Source organism: Bos taurus, chromosome 2, assembly GCF_002263795.3.
Source record: "Bos taurus isolate L1 Dominette 01449 registration number 42190680 breed Hereford chromosome 2, ARS-UCD2.0, whole genome shotgun sequence".
NCBI lineage: Eukaryota > Metazoa > Chordata > Mammalia > Artiodactyla > Bovidae > Bos > Bos taurus.
Genome location: NC_037329.1, coordinates 125,900,611 through 125,920,171, shown reverse-complemented (window position 1 = coordinate 125,920,171; position 19,561 = coordinate 125,900,611). Strand labels below are relative to the sequence as shown.

Sequence of the window (19,561 nt, the reverse complement as noted above, 5' to 3'; positions counted from 1 at the left end):
GGCATAAACTTCAGTGGACTCTGAAATCAGGAACTGGGAACTCTGAGGTTGAGTAACTTGTCCAAAATCACTCAGCTTCATAACAAAGCAGGATGCAAGGCCAGGAGTCCCTGTCAGACTCAGAGATCAGACTCTTAACTATTGTTCTAACACTTTCTTGAATGTGACCCTGGCAAATTATCTAACTGCTTAATAAATGCCAGTTCAGGAACTGCTGTTTCACTGCCCTGTTGCCCCATGGGAGAAAAATGTACCTGCCTTGTTTTGACTGAGTTCGAACTAACCCCTAATGGAACAGGCAGGAAGTAGCAGAGGATGAAAACGTGACTTACAACAGAGCCTGGAAAACAGACAACTTTGAAGGGACAGGCAGGGGATAACAGGGTGAGATGGCGGTGCAATTTCCACCACAAAACCATCCACTCGTAGGACCCAGGGGACCCAAGAATGTGGTCAGTTGATGCTTGAATCCTTCCAAGTCTGCCATTCCATGTGCCTCTGGCCTCGACTTGCACACCTCTAGGGACGGAAGCCTCACTACCTTTTGAGGTCAACTTGTCAATCTTCCTGACTGGAAAGAAGATCTTCCTTGAATGGAACTGAAACTTGTGTCCCTGCTCTGCCCTCTTGCATTTTTCCCAATAGCTGGAAGACGTCTGCCAGTTGGGGAAGAGTTAAAATGATTTTATTTTTTAATAAAAAGTAAGAGGAGCAGGGATGAGATGGTTGGATGGCATCATCGACTCACTGGGCATGAGTTTGAGCCAACTCTGGGAGACAGTGAAAGTCAGGGAAGCCTGACATGCTGCAGTCCATGGGGTCATGAAGTGTCGAATACGACCGAGCAACTGAACAATCGCTGAGAGTCCGGAAGCTGTGTGATAGAGATAAGGGTGCTGGCTACCAGGGTGCCCTAGCGAGGCACCATTTAATCCCTGTGGTAAGGGTGGCCCACGCCTTGGTGTGAGGCCCAGTTGATGCCATAATTATGGGCAGGGGCTTTGAACATCGAGTAGTGCCCATTGAGATTGGTCTGATAGCAGGATCCATACCACCAGGCGCCAGGAAGAGTCACTGTGCAGTTTCTCCCACTTGTATCATGGTCGGTGGGAAAGGGTTTCCCGCCGTGGAAACTCTGGGAGGCCCCTGGCAGGAAGAGGGTGGGAGGCGCCTCGGTGCTGGCACCATGCCTGGCACCCTTGAAGAGATCATCTCACAGGAGCCTCAGAGCAACTGTGAGGTGGGTTTTGTCTGGCCCCGTGGGAAAAACAGCAGTGTCATGGAGCCAGGGCGTTGGCCCAGGCAGCTAATCACAGAGGCATTGGGACTTGAGCTCAGGACTGTGGCTCCAAAGCCACTGACGCCTCCCTTTGCCTCGTCCCCTCCCAGAATCTCCGGCTTCCCTCTTGCTCGTCTGTCTCCTCACAGCTCCCAGCTGCAGCCTGAGCTACTGTGCCAGGGGGGAGCTAGGAGGGACTTCTTAGACGCTTAGTCAGGAAAGGGGGCTCTGCTGAGGCACTCCTTGTAACCACTTCCCTCTTTCAAATTTCTTCTCAACTGTTGGTATTTCTTTTAAAAAAACAAAGCCTTTCTTGGTTCCTCTTCCAAAGCAGATAATGATAACACTCAACAGAGCCTCAGCTGGCTCTCACATCCCCCCTCCCTGCCTCCTTACCCATTTTACAGGAGAGGAAATTGAGGCTCTAACCCAGAAGGGACTTGCCCAAGGTCACACAGTTAGTAAACGACAGAGCTGGATTTTACACTCAGGATCGATTGCCTCCAGAGCCTAATTTGTTCACTCCTGCACCACCCTGTCTCATCACTGCCATTTTTCCAATGAGGAAACTGAGACCCACAGCAGGGGAAAGAGTTGTCCTGGGTCATTCATGGAGGCCATCGCAGCTCTGGGGAAAAATCCAGCCTCCCTAGATTTCTTGGCCTGCTCCAGGGCCCCACCGTAGGCTCCCTCACCTGCCCTGCCCTCTGAGAACCTGCCCAGCACCAGCTGGTGATGGTCTGCCTCCACTAGGAGGAGGAAGGACCTGCGGGGAACAAAGGTGTGGTTGCCTAAAGTCCTCCAGCTCCATCCACAGCTCCTGGGTGCCTGGGGGAGGGGACGGGGAGGCAGAGATGGAGGAATCCTCAGATCCCAGGTGGGAAGTCAGAATGCCCAGGAAAGGCCCCTCAGACTCCCTGGACCCTACTGAGAAACCTACATTGGAGAGTAAGCTGGTGCAAATTCTCATTTCCTGGCCAGAATTCAGACTCCTGGCTCCCCACACCTGCTGTGTAGGGTGACCGAGAGCAGAAGGAATCCACGGGACCATCCCGTCACCCCTGGAGCACCTAGGGAGGCAGAGAAGGTGACGATGGGAGTCATCACTCCAGGCTGAGCCTGGGATGAGGAGATGCAAGGGGCAGAGGCGCTGCGAGGGGTGGGCGGACAGACGCCCCCCTCTTTGGTTTGGGGGCTTGTTGATAAAGTGTGAGTCCAAGTGAGACTTGCCTATGAATATACCAGTCAACTCTACACACCTTTTACTGACTCTCAACTTCACACCACAGTCCCTGGATGGACTGAAATAGTAGAAACGTTGTCCCTGCCTTCAGGAGATGGTCAGTCCAGTTGGGAGTCGGATTCAAAATAACCCTGCTTTCATTTACGCTAAGAACCAAGGTATTAGAGCAGAGGTCCATTCAGTCTTACCCTGATACTCCCTCTCAACCCCAGTTTCCTCTTCATGCCAAGCAGTCCCAGGTCCTGTAGAGTTTCTCTCCTAAATATCTTTCAGTCTAAGAGCCTCTACCTCCGTTCCTGCCCCTGCCTACCCTCTTCTCCTGCCCAGACCCCTGCAGTCATCCTAAACTGTGTCCCTACCTGCACTCTGGTCCCCATTCAATGCATTCTCCACAGTGTAGCCTGAATCTTCTTTCGAAAACATGTCTGACCTGGTCCCTCCTCTGCTTGAAACTCTTCCAAGGCTCCCCACTCTCAGAGTCAGTCACTCAGCGCCCTTTGTGAATGGGTCTCTGCAGTCTGGGCCCTCCTCCATGCTTGACCCACACCAGTAGACCTCAATCGAGCACTCCACCTGCTCTCAGCTCACTCGCACGGTCTCCCCCACCCCCTCATGCTCTCCGGCCTCCCTGCATTTGTCTTTCCCTCTACCTGGAATGCCCTTCTGCACCTCACCTATTTCGAGAACTTCTACACAGCCTTCAGGGCCCTTTCGAATGGCATCTCCTCTGTGAAGCCTTCTCAGACTTCTTCAGGCCCTCTGGGAGCTCAGTAAGCATTTGTTAGTGAATCAGCGAAGGGATGTCTTGGCTCCAGTGGGCTCTGGCTCCCCCTAGGGGCCAAGGGGTAGAAGTGCCCATTGGGTCTGACTTGTTCCAGTCCTTTCTCTCCCTGACACTCCTTCACCAGCCAGCCACCATTTGCGGTGTCCTTGTCACAAAAGACAAAATTAAAAGATGCTTGCTCCTTGGAAGAAAAGCTATGACCAACCTAGATATCATATTAAAAAGCAGAGACATTGCTTTGCCAACAAAGGTCCGTCTAATCAAAGCTATGGTTTTTCCAGTAGTCAGGTATGGATGTGAGAGTTGGACTATAAAGAAAGCTGAGCGGAGAAGAATTGATGCTTTTGAACTGTGGTGTTGGAGAAGACTCTTGAGAGTCCCTTGGCCTGCAAGGAGTTCCAACCAGTCCATCCTAAAGGAAATCAGTCCTGAATAGTCATTGGAAGAACTGATGCTGAAGCTGAAACTCCAATACTTTGGCCACCTGATGCAAAGAACTGATTCATTTGAAAAGACCCTGATGCTGGGAAAGATTGAAGGCAGGAGAGGAAGGGGGCAACAGAGGATGAGATGGTTGGATGACAACACTGATTCAATGGACATGAGTTTGAGTAAACTCAGGCAGTTGGTGATGGACAGGGAGGCCTGGCATGCTGCAGTCCATGGGGTCGCAAAGAGTCAGCCACGACTGAGCAACTGAACTGAACTGTCACAAAAGACTGGGAGGGCTCAGCCCTCAGGTAGGCACAGATGCTGCCAGTCACTCAAAGTGGTATTCCGGCTCAGCAGCTCCTGGCAGCTCCCAGGGCCTGGGGAAGGGGAGATGAGCTGATGGGGGCCCCCAAGTTATTTCTCAAGCCCCAGCAATGGAACAGGCCATGTGTTGGACTCCAGGAGCCCTCTCAATTCCTTTGGACCCCTGAAGAGGAGCTCCGGGGTGGGCTGGGCCACACCTGCTGACCCACCAACACTCCAGCACCATCTGATTCTAGGTGCCAGGGCTCCAGTGAAGGTGGCCTCAACCTTCCTGTCCCCACAGCAAGTTCACTGAATCTCCAGCCCCAAGAAAAGATGAATGTTGGCTCTGAAGTCCGAGTACTCCCAAGAGAAGGCTCAGGAACCACCAGAGGGGAGGGTGCCCAGGCCCTTCTCCTGATTTTCCCCACTCCTCCCAGCTTTCCACCCCCACTGCACGTGTGCTAAGTCACTTCAGTCGTGTCCGACTCTTTGCGACCCTGTGGACTGTAGCCTGCCAGGCTCCTCTGTCCATGGGATTCTCCAGTCAAGAATACTGGGGTGGGTTGCCATGTCCTCCTCCAGGGCAATCTTCCCAATCCAGGGATCAAACGTGCATCTCTTATGTCTCCTGCAATGGAAGATAGGTTCTTTACCACTAGCGCCACCAGCTTTCCACCCCCTCTACAAGAGATCAATCACAGCCAATTCCTGAGCAGCAGCCAAGCAGCCCCCTCTCTGGTTCAGGGACAGAGCAAAGAAAGAAGAGACCTCTAGCTCCACACACTCCCCAGGCTCACCAATCTTGCCCGGTGGTCCAGGTTGCCCTGACATCCCAGAATCAGAGAGATGCCTTACATCCTGCCCCATGTCAGGGGCCAGAAAGCAATGAAGTCAGATCCCAGCTGCAGCCTTTCCTGGCTCCTGGCTCTGTGTACTTGGGCGAATGACTGATCCTCTCTGAGCCTCCCTTCCCCCCAAGCCCAGCGAGATGGGGATGATACTACCTACCCCACAGGGTTAATCTTAGGATGCTGGGCATCCAGCCTGGAGCCTGGCACACAGTAGGTTCCTTGCCCCTTTGCCATGATCTCTTAGCACAGACTGTAATTGCCACCTCCGCAGGCCCCTGCCTGATCCCTGGCATCTCTTACCTTGAGGACCTGGTGCTCCCTTCTCCCCAGGACTTCCTGGGGCTCCAGGACAACTGGGAAAGAGGACAACTTTACTGGCTTCCAGTTTCCTGGGTTCTGCAGGGAGACACAGGGCCAGGTGGGCACAGGATGGGCATGGGGATAGTGGATATGTCTCTTCCAGACCCCTCTGCACTTTTCTTTCCATCCCCCAGATTCTAGCTGTCAGGTTTTTCATCATTTGCATCTATTTGCATACATTGTGTGTGTGTGTGTGTGTGTGTGTGTGTGTGTGTGTGTAGAGCCCAGATTATCAAACTCCCACCCTGCCCCTTGAGGCTAGTGAGCTGGGTGGGAGAAGGATACCTAGGGAGAGGATGAGGATGGGAGGGTGAGCGGGTGAGTGGGGAGGGGACCCGGGGCCCCTACCTGGGCAGCTGGGGTAGTCCTGGGTCCTCAGAGAGGTAGGATCCCCAAACAAGAGGAGGAAAAGGGGAGGTGGGGTCCGCAGCAGGCCCATATTGCTGGGGCCCTGAGAAAAGATTCCAGGCTGGTGGGAGGACATGAAGCAAGACTTCCCCCATTGTCTTTCCCCAGGGATACCCCACCCAGGCTGGAACCAGCAGAAGGTGGGGGCTTTTCCTCCTTCACCTTTGAGAGAATGGGCATTATTCCTGCCCGGTCCAACCAGGATGGAGTCCAACTTCTGATCCTGGCCACCAAGACTCTGCAGCCATCTCTTCAGACTTCTGCGTTCACATAGGATCTTTCTACTTTTGTACTTTAGCTCATCTGGAATCCCCTCCTCGTCTCTCCCTGTGAAGCTCCCCTTGGGCATGAAGGTCCAGCTCTCATGTCATCTCCACTAGGAATTCTTCCCTGATCCTTGTCACCATATCAGGAATGACCACGGACACCATCTGGTGGGCAGCAGGGCCCCCAAGTCATGCTGGGTGCTATTTGTATATCGCCTCCCATCCTTACACAGTCCCACTGATGGTTGTTATTAATATTATTGAAACTGGGTTATAGGCTGGTACATAGCAGGTGCTCCATTAATGTTTGTTAAATAAGTGAATAAACAAGGAGAAACAGGCTCAGAGACAGGACATGATTTGTGTTCTCTCTGCCAGAGATTTTGCCCAAGCCCCTAACCATGTCCCCAACCAGAGAGAAGCATTGTTAGCAAGGTGACTTCATGCCCGCCCTCAGGTCCACTGAGGAATCCCTGGCAGAGGCTAGAAAACAGCTGGTAATACAGGCCATCACATGGGCAGACCATGCAGGGCAAGCGTGGAGGCCAGTGAGGAAGAGGCAGCAGCCTTGGTCCAGATGTGAGGGGTGAGGTCTGAGCTGGAGAGGGACCTCTGGTGACAGAGGAGAGGAAAACGTTGGTCATTCATTCATTCATCAAACCCTCTCTGAGGGCCTTCTCTATACCAGGCCCAGTTCTTGTGGGGGCAGAGAAGACCAGGTTCATGAAAGTGTCAAGGAAGGTGGAGGCCAAGCTTGCCAGACAGGATGGATCCATGAGATGAACGCTGAGAAGCTCCAATTCCAGTTCTAGGAATATGTCCCACCACACACGCTCTGCTGCCGGTGTGCCAAGATCTGAAGACAAGCCCGTTTATCATGATGCTGTTTACGATAAAATGGAAATAACCCTGTTGGACTTTGATAGGATGCAGGCAAATCAACCATCACCGTCTGAATAAGTCATGGGGCAAATCTGATCTCTAACGAAAGGGGCAAAGTTGCAGAACAAAATGTAAAGTATGCTCCCACTTCGTATTTTTTTTTTTTGTAATGAAAAACTTTAAAAAATAATTTTATTTTTGGCTGACTGGGTCTTCATTGCTTTGTGCGGTCTTTACTTGCAGCGAGCATGGGCTACTACTCTTCATTGCCGTGCATGGGTCTCCCATTGCAGTGGCTTCTCTTATTGCAGAGCACAGCCCTTAGGCATGTGGGTTTCAGTAGTTGTGGCACACGGGCTTAGCTGCTGGTAGAATCTTCATGGACCAGGGATCGAACCCACATGCCCTGCACTGGCAGACGGATTCTTAACCCCTGCGCCACCAGAGAAGTCATCATTTTGTATTTAAAAAAAACTAAGGGTGTGTAAAAGGTCAGTTTTCATTCCAATCCCAAAGAAAGGCAATGCCAAAGAATGCTCAAACTACCGCACAATTGCACTCATCTCACACGCTAGTAAAGTAATGCCTAAAATTCTCCAAGCCAGGCTTCAGCAATATGTGAACCGTGAACTTCCTGATGTTCAAGCTGGTTTTAGAAAAGGCAGAGGAACCAGAGATCAAATTGCCAACATCTGCTGGATCATGGAAAAAGCAAGAGAGTTCCAGAAAAACATCTATTTCTGCTTTATTGACTATGCCAAAGCCTTTGACTGTGTGGATCACAATAAACTGTGGAGAATTCTGAAAGAGATGGGAATACCAGACCACCTGATCTGCCTCTTGAGAAAATTGTATGCAGATCAGGAAACAACAGTTAGAACTGGACATGGAACAACAGACTGGTTCCAAATAGGAAAAGGAGTATGTCAAGGATGTATATCGTCACCCTGTTTATTTAACTTATATGCAGAGTACATCATGAGAAACGCTGGACTGGAAGAAACACAAGCTGGAATCAAGATTGCCAGGAGAAATATCAATAACCTCAGATATGCAGATGACACCACTCTTATGGCAGAAAGTGAAGAGGAACTCAAAAGCCTCTTGATGAAAGTGAAAGTGGAGAGTGAAAAAGCTGGCTTAAAGCTCAACATTCAGAAAACAAAGATCATGGCATCCGGTCCCACCACTTCATGGGAAATAGATGGGGAAACAGTGGAAACAGTGTCAGACTTTATTTTTCTGGGCTCCAAAATCACTGCAGATGGTGACTGCAACCATGAAATTAAAAGATGCTTACTCCTTGGAAGGAAAGTTATGACCAACCTAGATAGCATATTCAAAAGCAGAGACATTACTTTGCCAACAAAGGTTCGTCTAGTCAAGGCTATGGTTTTTCCTGTGGTCATGTATGGATGTGAGAGTTGGACTGTAAAGAAGGCTGAGCAGAGAAGAATTGATGCTTTTGAACTGTGGTGTTGGAGAAGACTCTTGAGAGTCCCTTGGACTGCAAGGAGATCCAACCAGTCCATTCTGAAGGAGATCAGCCCTGGGATTTCTTTGGAGGGAATGATGCTGAAGCTGAAACTCCAGTACTTTGGCCACCTCATGCGAAGAGTTGACTCATTGGAAAAGACTCTGATCCTGGGAGGGATTGGGGGCAGGAGGAGAAGGGGACGACAGAGGATGAGATGGCTGGATGGCATCACTGACTCGATGGATGTGAGTCTGAGTGAACTCCGGGAGTTGGTGATGGACAGGGAGTATTGCATGCTGCGATTCATGGGGTCGCAAAGAGTCGGACACGACTGAGCGACTGATCTGATCTGATCTGAAGGGTGTGTAGGTATGTATTTTGTAAATTCATAGAAAAAGGTCTGACCCATCCTGTTAAGCATAGTTATTTCTGGGGAGTGGGACGCTGGGGAGAGTTATTCTCGTTCTTTACATACATAAATGTCCGTGTGGTCCTTTTGTTCCTTGCAGGCATTTACTACATTTGAAAAAGAAAACATCCACTAGAGAAATGTCCTTAACTGGGCGAAAAGCCAGGGGTCGGGGGGGGGCATTCTTTCCTTGGCCTGGGAGAGAATGGGCATCGTCCCAGCCAGGGGAGGGCGATCCAGGCAGGAGAAACCGCGTGTTCAGAGGCTTGGAGAAGAGAGAACAAGGCAGGCTGGGTCACATGACCCAGATGCAGGGACCTGGAGGGGAGGCTGATGTCTGAGAGGAGGGTGGGTGTTGATAGAAGTGAGTCTGTGTTGGGGGTAGGAGGGGGTGGACTGCGTTTGGCATTGATGGGTAGGCAGGTGAGCCCTCTGTGAGGCCAAGGAGTAGCTGAAACTCCCTGTGCAGCCCAGGGGCCCTAAAGCCTTTCCAGCTGCAGCCAGAGATCCTGCAAGGAGAGGAGGCCTTGAGGGGAGGAAGAGATGCAGGCATTTGGGCAGCTGGAAGGGTGAATGGGTGCCCTGGAGTGAAGCAGACGGGGCACATGTTCCTGCTCTGAACCTGCCCTACATCCCACTGAGATGCAACAGCTGTTACTGGACTTTACAGACGAGGAAACCGAGGCCCAGAGCTGCTCCATTAACTTCCAGTCGCACAAAGCAGTCGGGTTCCACAGGCTAAACTCTTGCCTGTGACTCTCTACTGCCTCTCAGCTTTCTAGGACAATCATGAGACTAAATCAGACACTGATGCCAGACTCTCAGCCACATGCCTGGTTTCCAGCAAGTGCCCCATGGGTGGGAGATGTTATTAAAGAAGACTTCTGGGCCCAGGGTTGAGGGGGTGAAGAGAGGGAGGTGGGCATGGGTGGTGCTTTCTAGGAGGGCCCATTCAAGGAAGGCCAGAAGTACCCTGGGGAGGGTCCCGGGGGTACCTCCACCTTGGAACAAGGGCAGAGATCCAATTTAGGAGCAAAAAAAAAAAAACTGGAGATGCCTCTGCAGAGGAGTTCTAAAGTTCTGTTCATTCTGGAGTCAGAAAAACCTGGATTAAATTCCCAGCCCTGCCCCATTCCACTCTGTGTGATCTTAAGCTGGCGTGTTTCCCTTTCTGAGTCTCTGCACCCTTCTCTATAATGCAGTGGAGGAGGGGGTTAAACACATAACAACAACAACTATTTTTTTGGCCAGGCCGTGAGGCTAGTGGGATCTTAAATTTCCCGGCCTGGGATTGAACCCAGGCTCCGGCAGTGAAAGCACCAAGTCTTAACCACTGGACTTCCAGGGAATTCCTGCAAATAAAAATACTTTAAAAGGTGACAGTGTCAATTTAAGGCTGAATTTCCATGAAAGAGAGGGCAGTGGACCATACCTCCCACCCCATCCAATCCACACACAGCCCAAGACATGGGACATAAAGCACAGTGCTGGAAAGAGCTCCTTTATTATTGGGGGCAGTGTCCAAGCCGGGTCCATGGGAAGAGGCCAGGCCCAGACCGAGTACCAGGCGGGGGGCCACAGGGATGACGATGAGGCAGAAGGTGGTTGAAGGATGCTCTCATCTGCACGAACCAGGCCCAGGACAAGAAGGGATGTCAACTATGGGGCTCTGAGTCTGCTCAGTGTCCACAGGGGCCACAATTTGGTGACCAAAGTTTTTCCCACCCTGAGTGCCCTTAAGGAAGCCAAGAGCGGGCAGCCTCTTCATTCTCTTTCCCCTGATTGTGGAATCTGGGCCTGAAGGGGGTCAGATTCTGCAGAGGCCAGACAAAGAAGGCACTCAGGGTGGTGGTCCCACCTCAGCTGGGCTGAGGACCCCCCCTGCACCCCGCAGAGAGCAGGCAGCGGGCAGAAGAGCAAACACTTTAATGGAGGTTGCAGCGATCCACCCCACAGCACACTTGGGGGCCAGAGCACACGGGAGCCTCAGAGCAGCTCCCCTTCTCAGAGGAAAACCAAACCGCACACGTGGCCTGGGCTCCTGCCCGCAGCCACAGAGCTGCAGGCGGAAGGCGGCCTGGGCTGTCACCTACTGGTTCTCCTCCCTGCTGACAGCATGAGGGGACAAAGATAGAGGGGCTCAGCTGGGCTCTCAGACGCCGCGCCCGGGCCGAGTCCCACATGGGCCAACACCCAGCCGAGAGAACCCCACAACTGGAGCGGGGAGACGCGGTGCAACCTACATGGAGGAGGCCAAGAGGGCCTCAGGGCCCCTGAGGCTGCCCCATGCAGGAGACGGCACACGGGCAGTGAGGGCCACCTGAGGGGCCACAGGGAAGCAGGTGCAGGGGGTCGGTGGGCCAGGTACTCACAGTGTCTGGTAGGTGCTGTCCTTGGCCTTGAGGAAGCGCAAGACGAAGAAGGCCACCGCCTGCAAACTCAGCACCATCACCACGCCTCCAATGAAGCTGGCCCCGTCAAAGCCGGGGCTGTGGGCCTCAGGGACCAAGGGGCTCTCTGCAGGGTGGAGGCCACAGCAGGCCACTGTAGGCCAGGGGCCCAGCCCCACCCCAAAACCCGGCACAGGTCATCTGGGAGGCCCCCAGTCCTCATTAGGGGAGCCTTGGACAGAGGGCTCAGAAGTTCCACCCAGATTCTACGGGTGGCTGGAAAGTGCCTGGAAGGACGGATAGCATCCGGCCCTGGCTCCGCTCCTGAGTTGCTCTGTGGCTTGATGCCTCTCACACCCTTTCTGGGCTTCCTGACTGCAGGTCCCAGATGGTGAGTGAGCTCCCTGCCTGCCTCCCTCTTCCACCAGGACCCCACAGGGTGACGATGGACCCAGAACTTGGGCGTCCACACCGCTTTCAGTTCACAGTCCCTCTCCGCCTTGGGTCTTGAGCTTCGAAGCCCAGGTGTAGATGCCGTGGTCTCCTTTCAGGACTCCCAAGTCCCGAGACCCTGGAGTCACCCAGGGTCCAGAGAGAGGGAAGGAGGAGAGGAAGACGTGGCGGCCCACACTCGACCAAGGGGATAAATGAAGACTCGATGACATGTGTCGGAGGGACTAACCAGGCTCTGAATGCCAGGCCTGACAGTCACCTCTCCGTTAGGGCAGAGCCAGACTTACATGGCATCCCCGACCCTTTCCCCCACCCCCGCCTCAGGGCCCACAGTTGCCAGGACATCTAGGTGGCTCCCAGCTGTGCCACGTTAGCCATCCACTCCCACCAGGGATTTGATTTCAGACCCTGGGCCAGGTGCCCAGAGCAGGGCAGGACTGGTGGTAGAAGAGCATTCTAGGGCAGTGAGAGGGGCCCAGTTGGGTGCTGGATCCACTTCCCAGAGGCTGGATCCCACTTCCCCAGAAGGGGAATCTGAGAATGTGAAGGGTGGTCCCAGCAGCAGCTCAGGGAGCCCCAGAGAAGGGGACTAGGGAAAGAGGAGCAGAAGAAGGAAGAAATAAGCTGCACAAGACCCAGCTGGGGCTCAAGCTGGAGGAGGAGCCATCAATAATTCAGCCCCTGAGATCATGTTTCTGGCTTTAATTAACCAAGAGCCTCTTCAGCCATCCTTGCCAAGCCTGCTGACCTCCAGACCCTGAGGGGCAGTGGGAACCAAAGGGTGGGGTTCTTGCCTCTGTTCGGCTGGGACCCTGCTTTGTGACCCTCTCTGGGCCTGGAGGTTGCAGTAGGTAGTCACTGAGGACATCTCCTTGGCAACCTGACATACACCCTCAGCACCAAGCAGGTCCTGAGGGGGGCCATCCTGAGTTCTCAGAACCGGGTCGGGGAAAAGGGATGGGAACCATCATTTCTTGATCACCTTCTATACATTGGAAACTGAATGAGGTGCTATACACCCTCTCATAAAATCCTCACTTTGTGAGATATTCTTCAACCCATTTTACAGATGTTGGACACAGGCTCAGAGGGAGAAATCACAGGGTTGAGGTCACAGAGCACGGCAGTGCCTGACCCCGGCTGTTTTCCATGCACCTCTTGTCCTTCCACTACCCCAGATAGTACCTACCTGTTGTGACTGTCTTCGGTTCATGAGTTGGGTGGTGGTGCACAGCTGAAGAGACAGGAAATCCATAATTAAACCAGACCCCTGCCACTTCCCATCAAGACCCCATCTCAGGCCCACCTGGCACACTCTTAAGCCTTAGTTTATACAGTTCCTTCCACCAGCGGAGGCCTCTCTCTCCATCTCTACGTTAATCATCATCTGTGACGCTGCCTCCTTCAGGAAGCCCTCCCCCCATTCCCTTCTGAGCTTCCAAAGTCCTCACTGTGGTTTAAAATAGAAGAGCTAGTTCCTCCATTTCCTCTGCATGCTTGTCCTAGATCCTCTAGCTGCACCAATTTTCAGAGGAGGAAACGGGCCAGAGAGAGGAAGCGACATCTCAGTGAGCTAAAGGCAGAACTGACGCTGGACCCAGTGCTTGTGGGCACAGTCTTCTCTCGGGGAGAGGCCGATTCCCTACTGGAGGCGGGCTCTGGCTGAGGACACCTCGGCCCCCTCCCCGCAGCTTGACTTAGGCCAGAGGGAGCCCCCTTACCTGGACATGACTCTGAGCGGTTGTAGATGGAGCAACCTTCCTTGACCACCTCTGATTGGGCCACGCAGTGTCCTGATGGGAGAAGGAGCAGGGAAGCGGTTTAGGGAGTGGGGCCAAGGCTCTGATGTTCAGAAATGGGGGCACTAACCTTGGGGAGGGCCTAACTCCATACCTGGCTCCTCTGGCCGACACTGCTCCCACACACAGCTGGAGAGGTTGTGTGCTCGGTTCCCCTCCACACAATGTTCACAGGGCTTCAGCTGTTTGCAGGCCACTCGGACAGCTGGCCAGATGTTCACACGGAGCAGGGCTCCCCGCCCAAAGCCTCGAGCACCTTTACCTGGGCGTGAGGTGGGTGCAACACTTGGAACCCAAGCTACCGTTCCCCTTCCCCACTACTACGGATCTCACCCCCCTGCACACATACACTCACCTGGATCCCCTAAGCCCCACCGCACGCCTGGAGTTTCCACAAACACATGGGCACACACGCCTAGAAGCTCCCTGACATTCACCAGAGCACCCTCCCTTTGCATATATCAGGAGCCACCCCCATCCCATTCACCTGGGGCCGCTTCACTTCCCTACACCTGAAGTTGCCTCACACCCGGAGCCTTATATACGGCTCCACAGACAGTCGGAGCCTCCTTCTACCCACCCCAGGAGCCCCGCACACAAGTGAGAAGTCCCCTCCCGCGCCCCCTCCCCAAGCCCAGACTGCTCCTGGCAAGCAGTTGGGTGAAGGGCACGCGTTACCAGCCACAGCAAGCTGGGCACACAGGAGGAGGCAGCAGCAGCCGCCACAGAGCGCAGCCCGTAAGGCGCGGGGTCCCGGCGCGGCCATGGGCTCGGAGGCGGGGCCTGGGGGGGGGGTGTCGGGGTCGGCGGAGAGCGGGTGTGGCGTGGCCCCTCTGGATTCGGCTCCGCCGGGGTGTAAGTAACGAGACCAGGGCAACCTGCGCTAGGGTAGGTGGGCGTGGCCCAGACAGGGCGGGGCTAGTGACGCGAGTGAGAGGGCGTGGCTTTGTTGTCTGGGGCGGGGTCCGATGGGCGTGGTTTGTGGGGGTCTGGGGCGGGGCTCTGGCAAAAAAGACGGAGTCCAGAACTATTCCGAGTACCCGACCAGGTTCCTGGATGTCCCCTTCCCTCGCTGGATCATGAACACTCTGTTGCGTTATTATCCCTACTTCACAGGTGAGGAAACTGAGGCTCAGAAAAGGTGTGTGACTAGTCGGAGGTCAAAATTCTCCAAGCCAGGCTTGAACAGTACGTGAACTGTGAACTTCCAGATGTTCAAGCTGGATTTAGAAAAGGCAGAGGAACCAGAGATCAAATTGCCAACATCCGTTGGATCATCGAAAAAGCAAGAGAGTTCCAGAAAAGCATCTACTTCTGCTTTATTGACTATGCCAAAGCCTTTGTGTGGATCACAACAAACTGTGGGAAATTTTTCAAGAGATGGGGATACCAGACCACCTGACCTGTCTCCCAAGAAATCTGTATGCAGGTCAAGAAGCAATCGTTAGAACTGGACATGGAACAATAGACTGGTTCCAAATTGGGAAGGAGTATGTCAAAGCTGTATATTGTCACCCTGCTTATTTAACTTATATGCAGAGCACATCATGAGAAATGCTGGGCTGGATGAAGCACAAGCTGGAATCAATATTGATGGGAGAAATATCAATAACCTCAGATACGCAGATGACACCACCCTTATAGCAGAAAGTGAAGAACTAAAAAGGTCTTGATGAAAGTGAAAGAGGAGAGTGAAAAAGTTGGCTTAAAGCTCCATACTCAGAAAACTAAGATCATGGCATCCAGTCCCATCACTTCATGGCAAATAGATGGAGAAACAGTGGAAACAGTGGCAAACTATTTTTCTGGGCTCCAACATCACTGCAGATGGTGACTGCAGCCATGAGATTAAAAGACACTTGCTCCTTGGAAGAAAAGTTATGACCAACCTAGACAGCATATTAAAAAGCAGAGACATTACTTTACTGACAAAGGTCTGTCTAGTCAAAGCTATGGTTTTTCCAGTAGTCATGAGAGTTGGACTATAAAGAAAGCTGAGTGCTGAAGAACTGATGCTTTTGAACTGTGGTGTTGGAGAGGACTCTTGAGAGTCCCTTGGACTGCAAGGAGATCCAACCAGTCCATCCTAAAGGAAATCAATCCTGAATAGTCATTGGAAGGACTGTTGCTGAAGCTCAAACTCCAACACTTTGGCCACCTGATGGGAAGAACTGACTCCTTGGAAAAGACCTTGATACTGGGAAAGATTGAAGGCCGGAGGAGAAGGGGCTGACAGAGCATTGGATGGTTGGATGGCATCTCCGACTCTATGGACATGAGTTTGAGTAAGCTCCAGGGGTTGGTGATGGACAGGAAGCCTGGTGTGCTGTAGTCCATGGGGTCACAAAGAGTCAGACACAACTGAGCAACTGAACTGAACTGAGTCAGAGGTCACAGAGTTAGTGGCAAAATCTAGATTTGAAGAGAGGTAAATTTCCTGATTTCTGAGGTTCTGTAGAGTTCATCCTTTAACCAGGAGGGAAGAACAGGCCCCCAGACTCTGGCAGCCTGTATCGCTTCACCTGTTGCATCTTCTTCTCTTCTGCCCCTCAATACACTGCATCTATCTCTGACCCACCACACACTTTGGCCAAGCCAGCCATCTCACTGGTACTGGGATAAGTGGTCTTTCTGCAACCTTCCCCTCTCCCTCTTCTGGCTTTTCTCCCTCTGCAGCCACTTCTCAGGTCCCTTAGAAGACAGCTCCTCTTCCACTCTGCCCCATCCTCCATTCTTCCCTTTCCCCTCCCCACCTCTCCCCTCTCCTCCCCTCTCCCTTCTCTACTTCTCCTTTTCTTCTTTCTCCCTCTTCATTGCTGCTGGCCCAGTTCAGTCCTGAGCCCTATTCCTCTCCTCTTCTGGGTCATCTCAGTCAACAAGTACTATATCTCTATCTCCAGCCCAATGCTCGCTCCCCAGCTGCCACACCTGTAATAATATATCGTTAGGTGGTTCAGTGGTAAAGAATCTGCCTGCAATGTAGGAGATCCAGGTTCAATCCCTGGGTCAGAAAGATCCCCTGGAGAAGGAAATGGCAACCCACTCCAGTGTTCCTGCCAGGATAAATCCCATGGACAGAGGAGCCTGGCAGGCTACAGTCTGTGGGGTCTCAAAGAGTCAGACATGACTTAGGGACTGAAGAGCAACAAAGCAACTATTAATGACTTACTACTAGCGGAATTTACATTCTACTAAGCGGAAAAGACTCTGATGCTGGGAGGGATTGGGGGCAGGAGGAGAAGGGGACAACAGAGGATGAGATGTCTGGATGGCATCACTGACTCGATGGACGTGAGTCTGAGTGAACTCCACGAGTTGGTAATGGACAGGGAGGCCTGGCATGCTGCGATTCATGGGGTAGCAAAGAGTCGGACACAACTGAGCGACTGAACTGAACTGAACTGAACTGAAGCGGCTTAACTTATCAGGTCTTTTCTGATGTCCACAACTACCCTCTAAACATGGGTTTTGTAATCTCCCATTTGCAGGCCTCTGGTAAAATCACTTTCCCAGGGGCACACAGTTATAATGGAGGGGGTCAGGATGTGGACCAGGGTCTAGTGAGGCCAGAGGCTACTCTGCCCTCCACTGTGCCTCCTGAGGGTTCATCTGCTTCTAGGGCATCTCCACTTGAGTTTGTGCCTCAGGCCCTGGAAATTGCCCAGTCCCTCTTTTCCCCTCAGGGAGGCTCCTTTCATCTTACCAGGCAGCTGATTGGAAACCCTGGTCTCATCCTCACCCCCTCCCTCTGTCTTGCCCCCAGACTAAAGTCCTGCAAATCCTGCTCCTGGGTCCTGCTCCCTCAGCTTTCCTTTGCTGATCTCACACTTCCTCTCAGTCTCCAGGCCTCTCCCCAGCTCACCCCTCACAGTGCAGAGCTGTCCTGAAAACGTGGATTTGACCATGAAACAAATTTCAACTCAACTTGGCTTTCACAGCCCTTTGATTCCTAGCTCTGGAAGCCTCAGAAGTCTTGTGCTCACCCCAACATCTTACCCTCTGAGAAAATAGAATAGCTTTCCCCCTAGCATGCATCATTTGTACCTCCTTGCCTTCATCTGGTAGTGGTTTTCTCTCTTGGAGGGTCCTCCTCCTCTCCAGACTACATGTGTCTGGCAAACTAATCCTTCATGACAACACTAAATGGCCACCGCCTGCAGGAAGCCCTCGGTGACTGTCACGGAGCAAGGCTGAACTGCTGTGGCACTTGTCCCAGCTGGAAGATCCGAACCCATCTGTCCTCCTGCACCCAAGGCCTCACCAATCTCTTGCCTTGGTGACTGCAGTGGCCTCCTGGTAGGGCTTCTGCTTCTGCCATAGTCTGTTCTCCACTCAGCAGCCAGAGCAATCCTTTGAAAATGTGAATCAAATCATATTATTCCATGTTTAAGCTCACCGATGGCTTCCATCTAACCACTTTCCAAGACTTACATGATCTTTCCCCGGCCTGCCTCTTTGAGCTCAACTCCTACCTCTCCCCTTGGCTCCTTTGGTCCAGACACACTAGCTTCTTCTCTGTCCCTCAAACAATCAACCCTTTCCTCATAAGACTTTCAGTTCAGTTCAGTCACTCAATCATGTCTGACGCTTTGTGACCCAATGGACTGAAGCAAGCCAGGCTTCCCTGTCTATCACCAACTCCCAGAGCTTGCTCAAACTCATGTCCATCAAGTCAGTGATGCCATCCAACCATCTCATCCTCTGTCGTCCCCTTTTCCTCCCACCTTCAATCTTTCCCAGCATCAAGGTCTTTTCCAAGGTGTCAGTTCTTTGCATCAGGTGGCCAAAGTACTGGAGTTTCAGCTTCAGCATCAGTGCTTCCAATGAACATCCAGGACTGATCTCCTTTAGGATGGACTGGTTGGATCTCTTTGCAGTCCAAGGACTCTCACGCGTCTTCTCCAACACTACAGTTCAAAAGCATCAATTCTTCTCCGCTCAGCTTTCTTTATAGTCCAACTCTCACATCCATACACGACTACTGGAAAAACCATAGCCTTGACTAGATGGACCTTTGTTGACAAAGTAATGTCTCTGCTTTTTAATATGATGTCTAGGTTGGTCATAACTTTTCTTCCAAGGAGCAAGTATCTTTTAATTTCATGGCTGCAGTCACCATCTGCAGTGATTTTGGAGTCCAGGAAAATAAAGTCTGTTACTATTTCCATTGTTTCCCCATCTATTTGCCATGAGTGATGGGATTGGATACCATGATTTTAGTTTTTTGAATGTTGAGTTTCAAGCCAAGTTTTTCACTCTCTTTCACTTTCATCAAGAGGCTGTTTAGTTCTTCTTCACTTTCTGCCATAAGGGTGGTGTCATCTGTGTATCTGAGGTTATTGATATTTCTCCCAGCAATGTTGATTCCAGCTTGTGCTTCATCAAACCTGGTATTTCGCATGATGTACTCTGTATATAAGTTAAATGAGCAGGGTGATAATATACAGCCTTGACATACTTCTTTCCCAATTTGGAACCAGTCTGTTGTTCCATGTCCGGTTCTAACGATTGCTTCTTGATCTGCATACAGATTTCTCAGGAGGCAGGTCAGGTGGTCTGGTATCCTCATCTCTTCAAGAATTTTCCACAGTTTGTTGTGATCTACACAGTCAAAGGCTTTGGTGTAGTCAATAAAGCAGAAGTAGATGTGTTTCTGGAATTCTCTTGCTTTTTTGATGATCCAACAGATGGCAGTTTGATCTCTGGTTCATCTGCCTTTTCTAAATCCAGCTTGAACATCTGGAAGTTCACAGTTCATGTACTGTTGAAGCCTGGCTTGGAGAAGTTTGAGCATTACTTTGTTAGCGTGTGAGATGAGTGCAATTGTCCAGTAGTTTGAACATTCTTTGGCATTGCTCTTCTTTGGGATTGGAATGAAAATTGACCTTCTCCACTCCTGTGGCCACTGCTGAGTTTTCCAAATTTGCTGGCACATTAAGTGCAGCACTTTCACAGCAGCATCTCTTCAGATTTGAAAGACTTTGCACCTGCTCTACTCTCTTTGAAACTCTTCTATTCTCTTTTCAATTGACTTGCCCCTGACCTCCCTACTAAAAACAGGTCTCCTGGTTATTCTACATCACGATGTCTCCTTTTCCCTTCAGAACATGTATCAGCTATGTACTTAATTACTCAGTTGTTTCCTAGTCTATAAATAAGTTCCAGGAAGGCAGAAACCATGTTTGCCTTCATCTACAGTTAACTCCCTGCACCCATAAAAGC

General features: G+C 51.8%; 2 protein-coding genes across 9 annotated transcripts; both read right to left on the bottom strand.

Moving 5' to 3' along the window:
- Positions 1–392: 392 nt before the first annotated feature.
- On the bottom strand, positions 393–5,967 carry FCN3 (ficolin 3). The gene is given in 9 exon segments (XM_024978967.2): positions 393–1,146; positions 1,975–2,072; positions 2,074–2,107; positions 2,220–2,334; positions 3,111–3,196; positions 4,020–4,134; positions 4,825–4,868; positions 5,196–5,291; positions 5,604–5,967. Coding segments are annotated over 9 exon segments (942 nt in total). The 5' UTR covers positions 5,740–5,967; the 3' UTR covers positions 393–928.
- Positions 5,968–10,182: 4,215 nt separating this feature from the next.
- On the bottom strand, positions 10,183–14,209 carry CD164L2 (CD164 molecule like 2). Of its 8 annotated transcripts, none has more exons than XM_059876008.1 (6): positions 14,018–14,206; positions 13,434–13,601; positions 13,262–13,333; positions 12,730–12,774; positions 11,070–11,128; positions 10,183–10,511 (listed from the first exon to the last, which is right to left on the bottom strand). In XM_059876008.1, the coding sequence occupies exons 1-6, from the start codon at positions 14,103–14,105 to the stop codon at positions 10,434–10,436; spliced, it is 510 nt and encodes a 169-aa protein (XP_059731991.1). In that variant the 5' UTR covers positions 14,106–14,206; the 3' UTR covers positions 10,183–10,433.
- Positions 14,210–19,561: the final 5,352 nt, after the last annotated feature.

Coding starts and splice junctions, on each gene's coding strand:
- CD164L2 (XM_059875993.1), bottom strand. CDS start 14,105: ATGGCCGCGCCGGGACCCCGCGCCTTACGGGCTGCGCTCTGTGGCGGC. Junction 13,602..14,017: donor TGCCCAGCTTGCTGTGGCTG/GTAACGCGTGCC, acceptor CCTCACGCCCAG/GTAAAGGTGCTCGAGGCTTT. Junction 13,334..13,433: donor GTGTCGGCCAGAGGAGCCAG/GTATGGAGTTAG, acceptor TTCTCCCATCAG/GACACTGCGTGGCCCAATCA.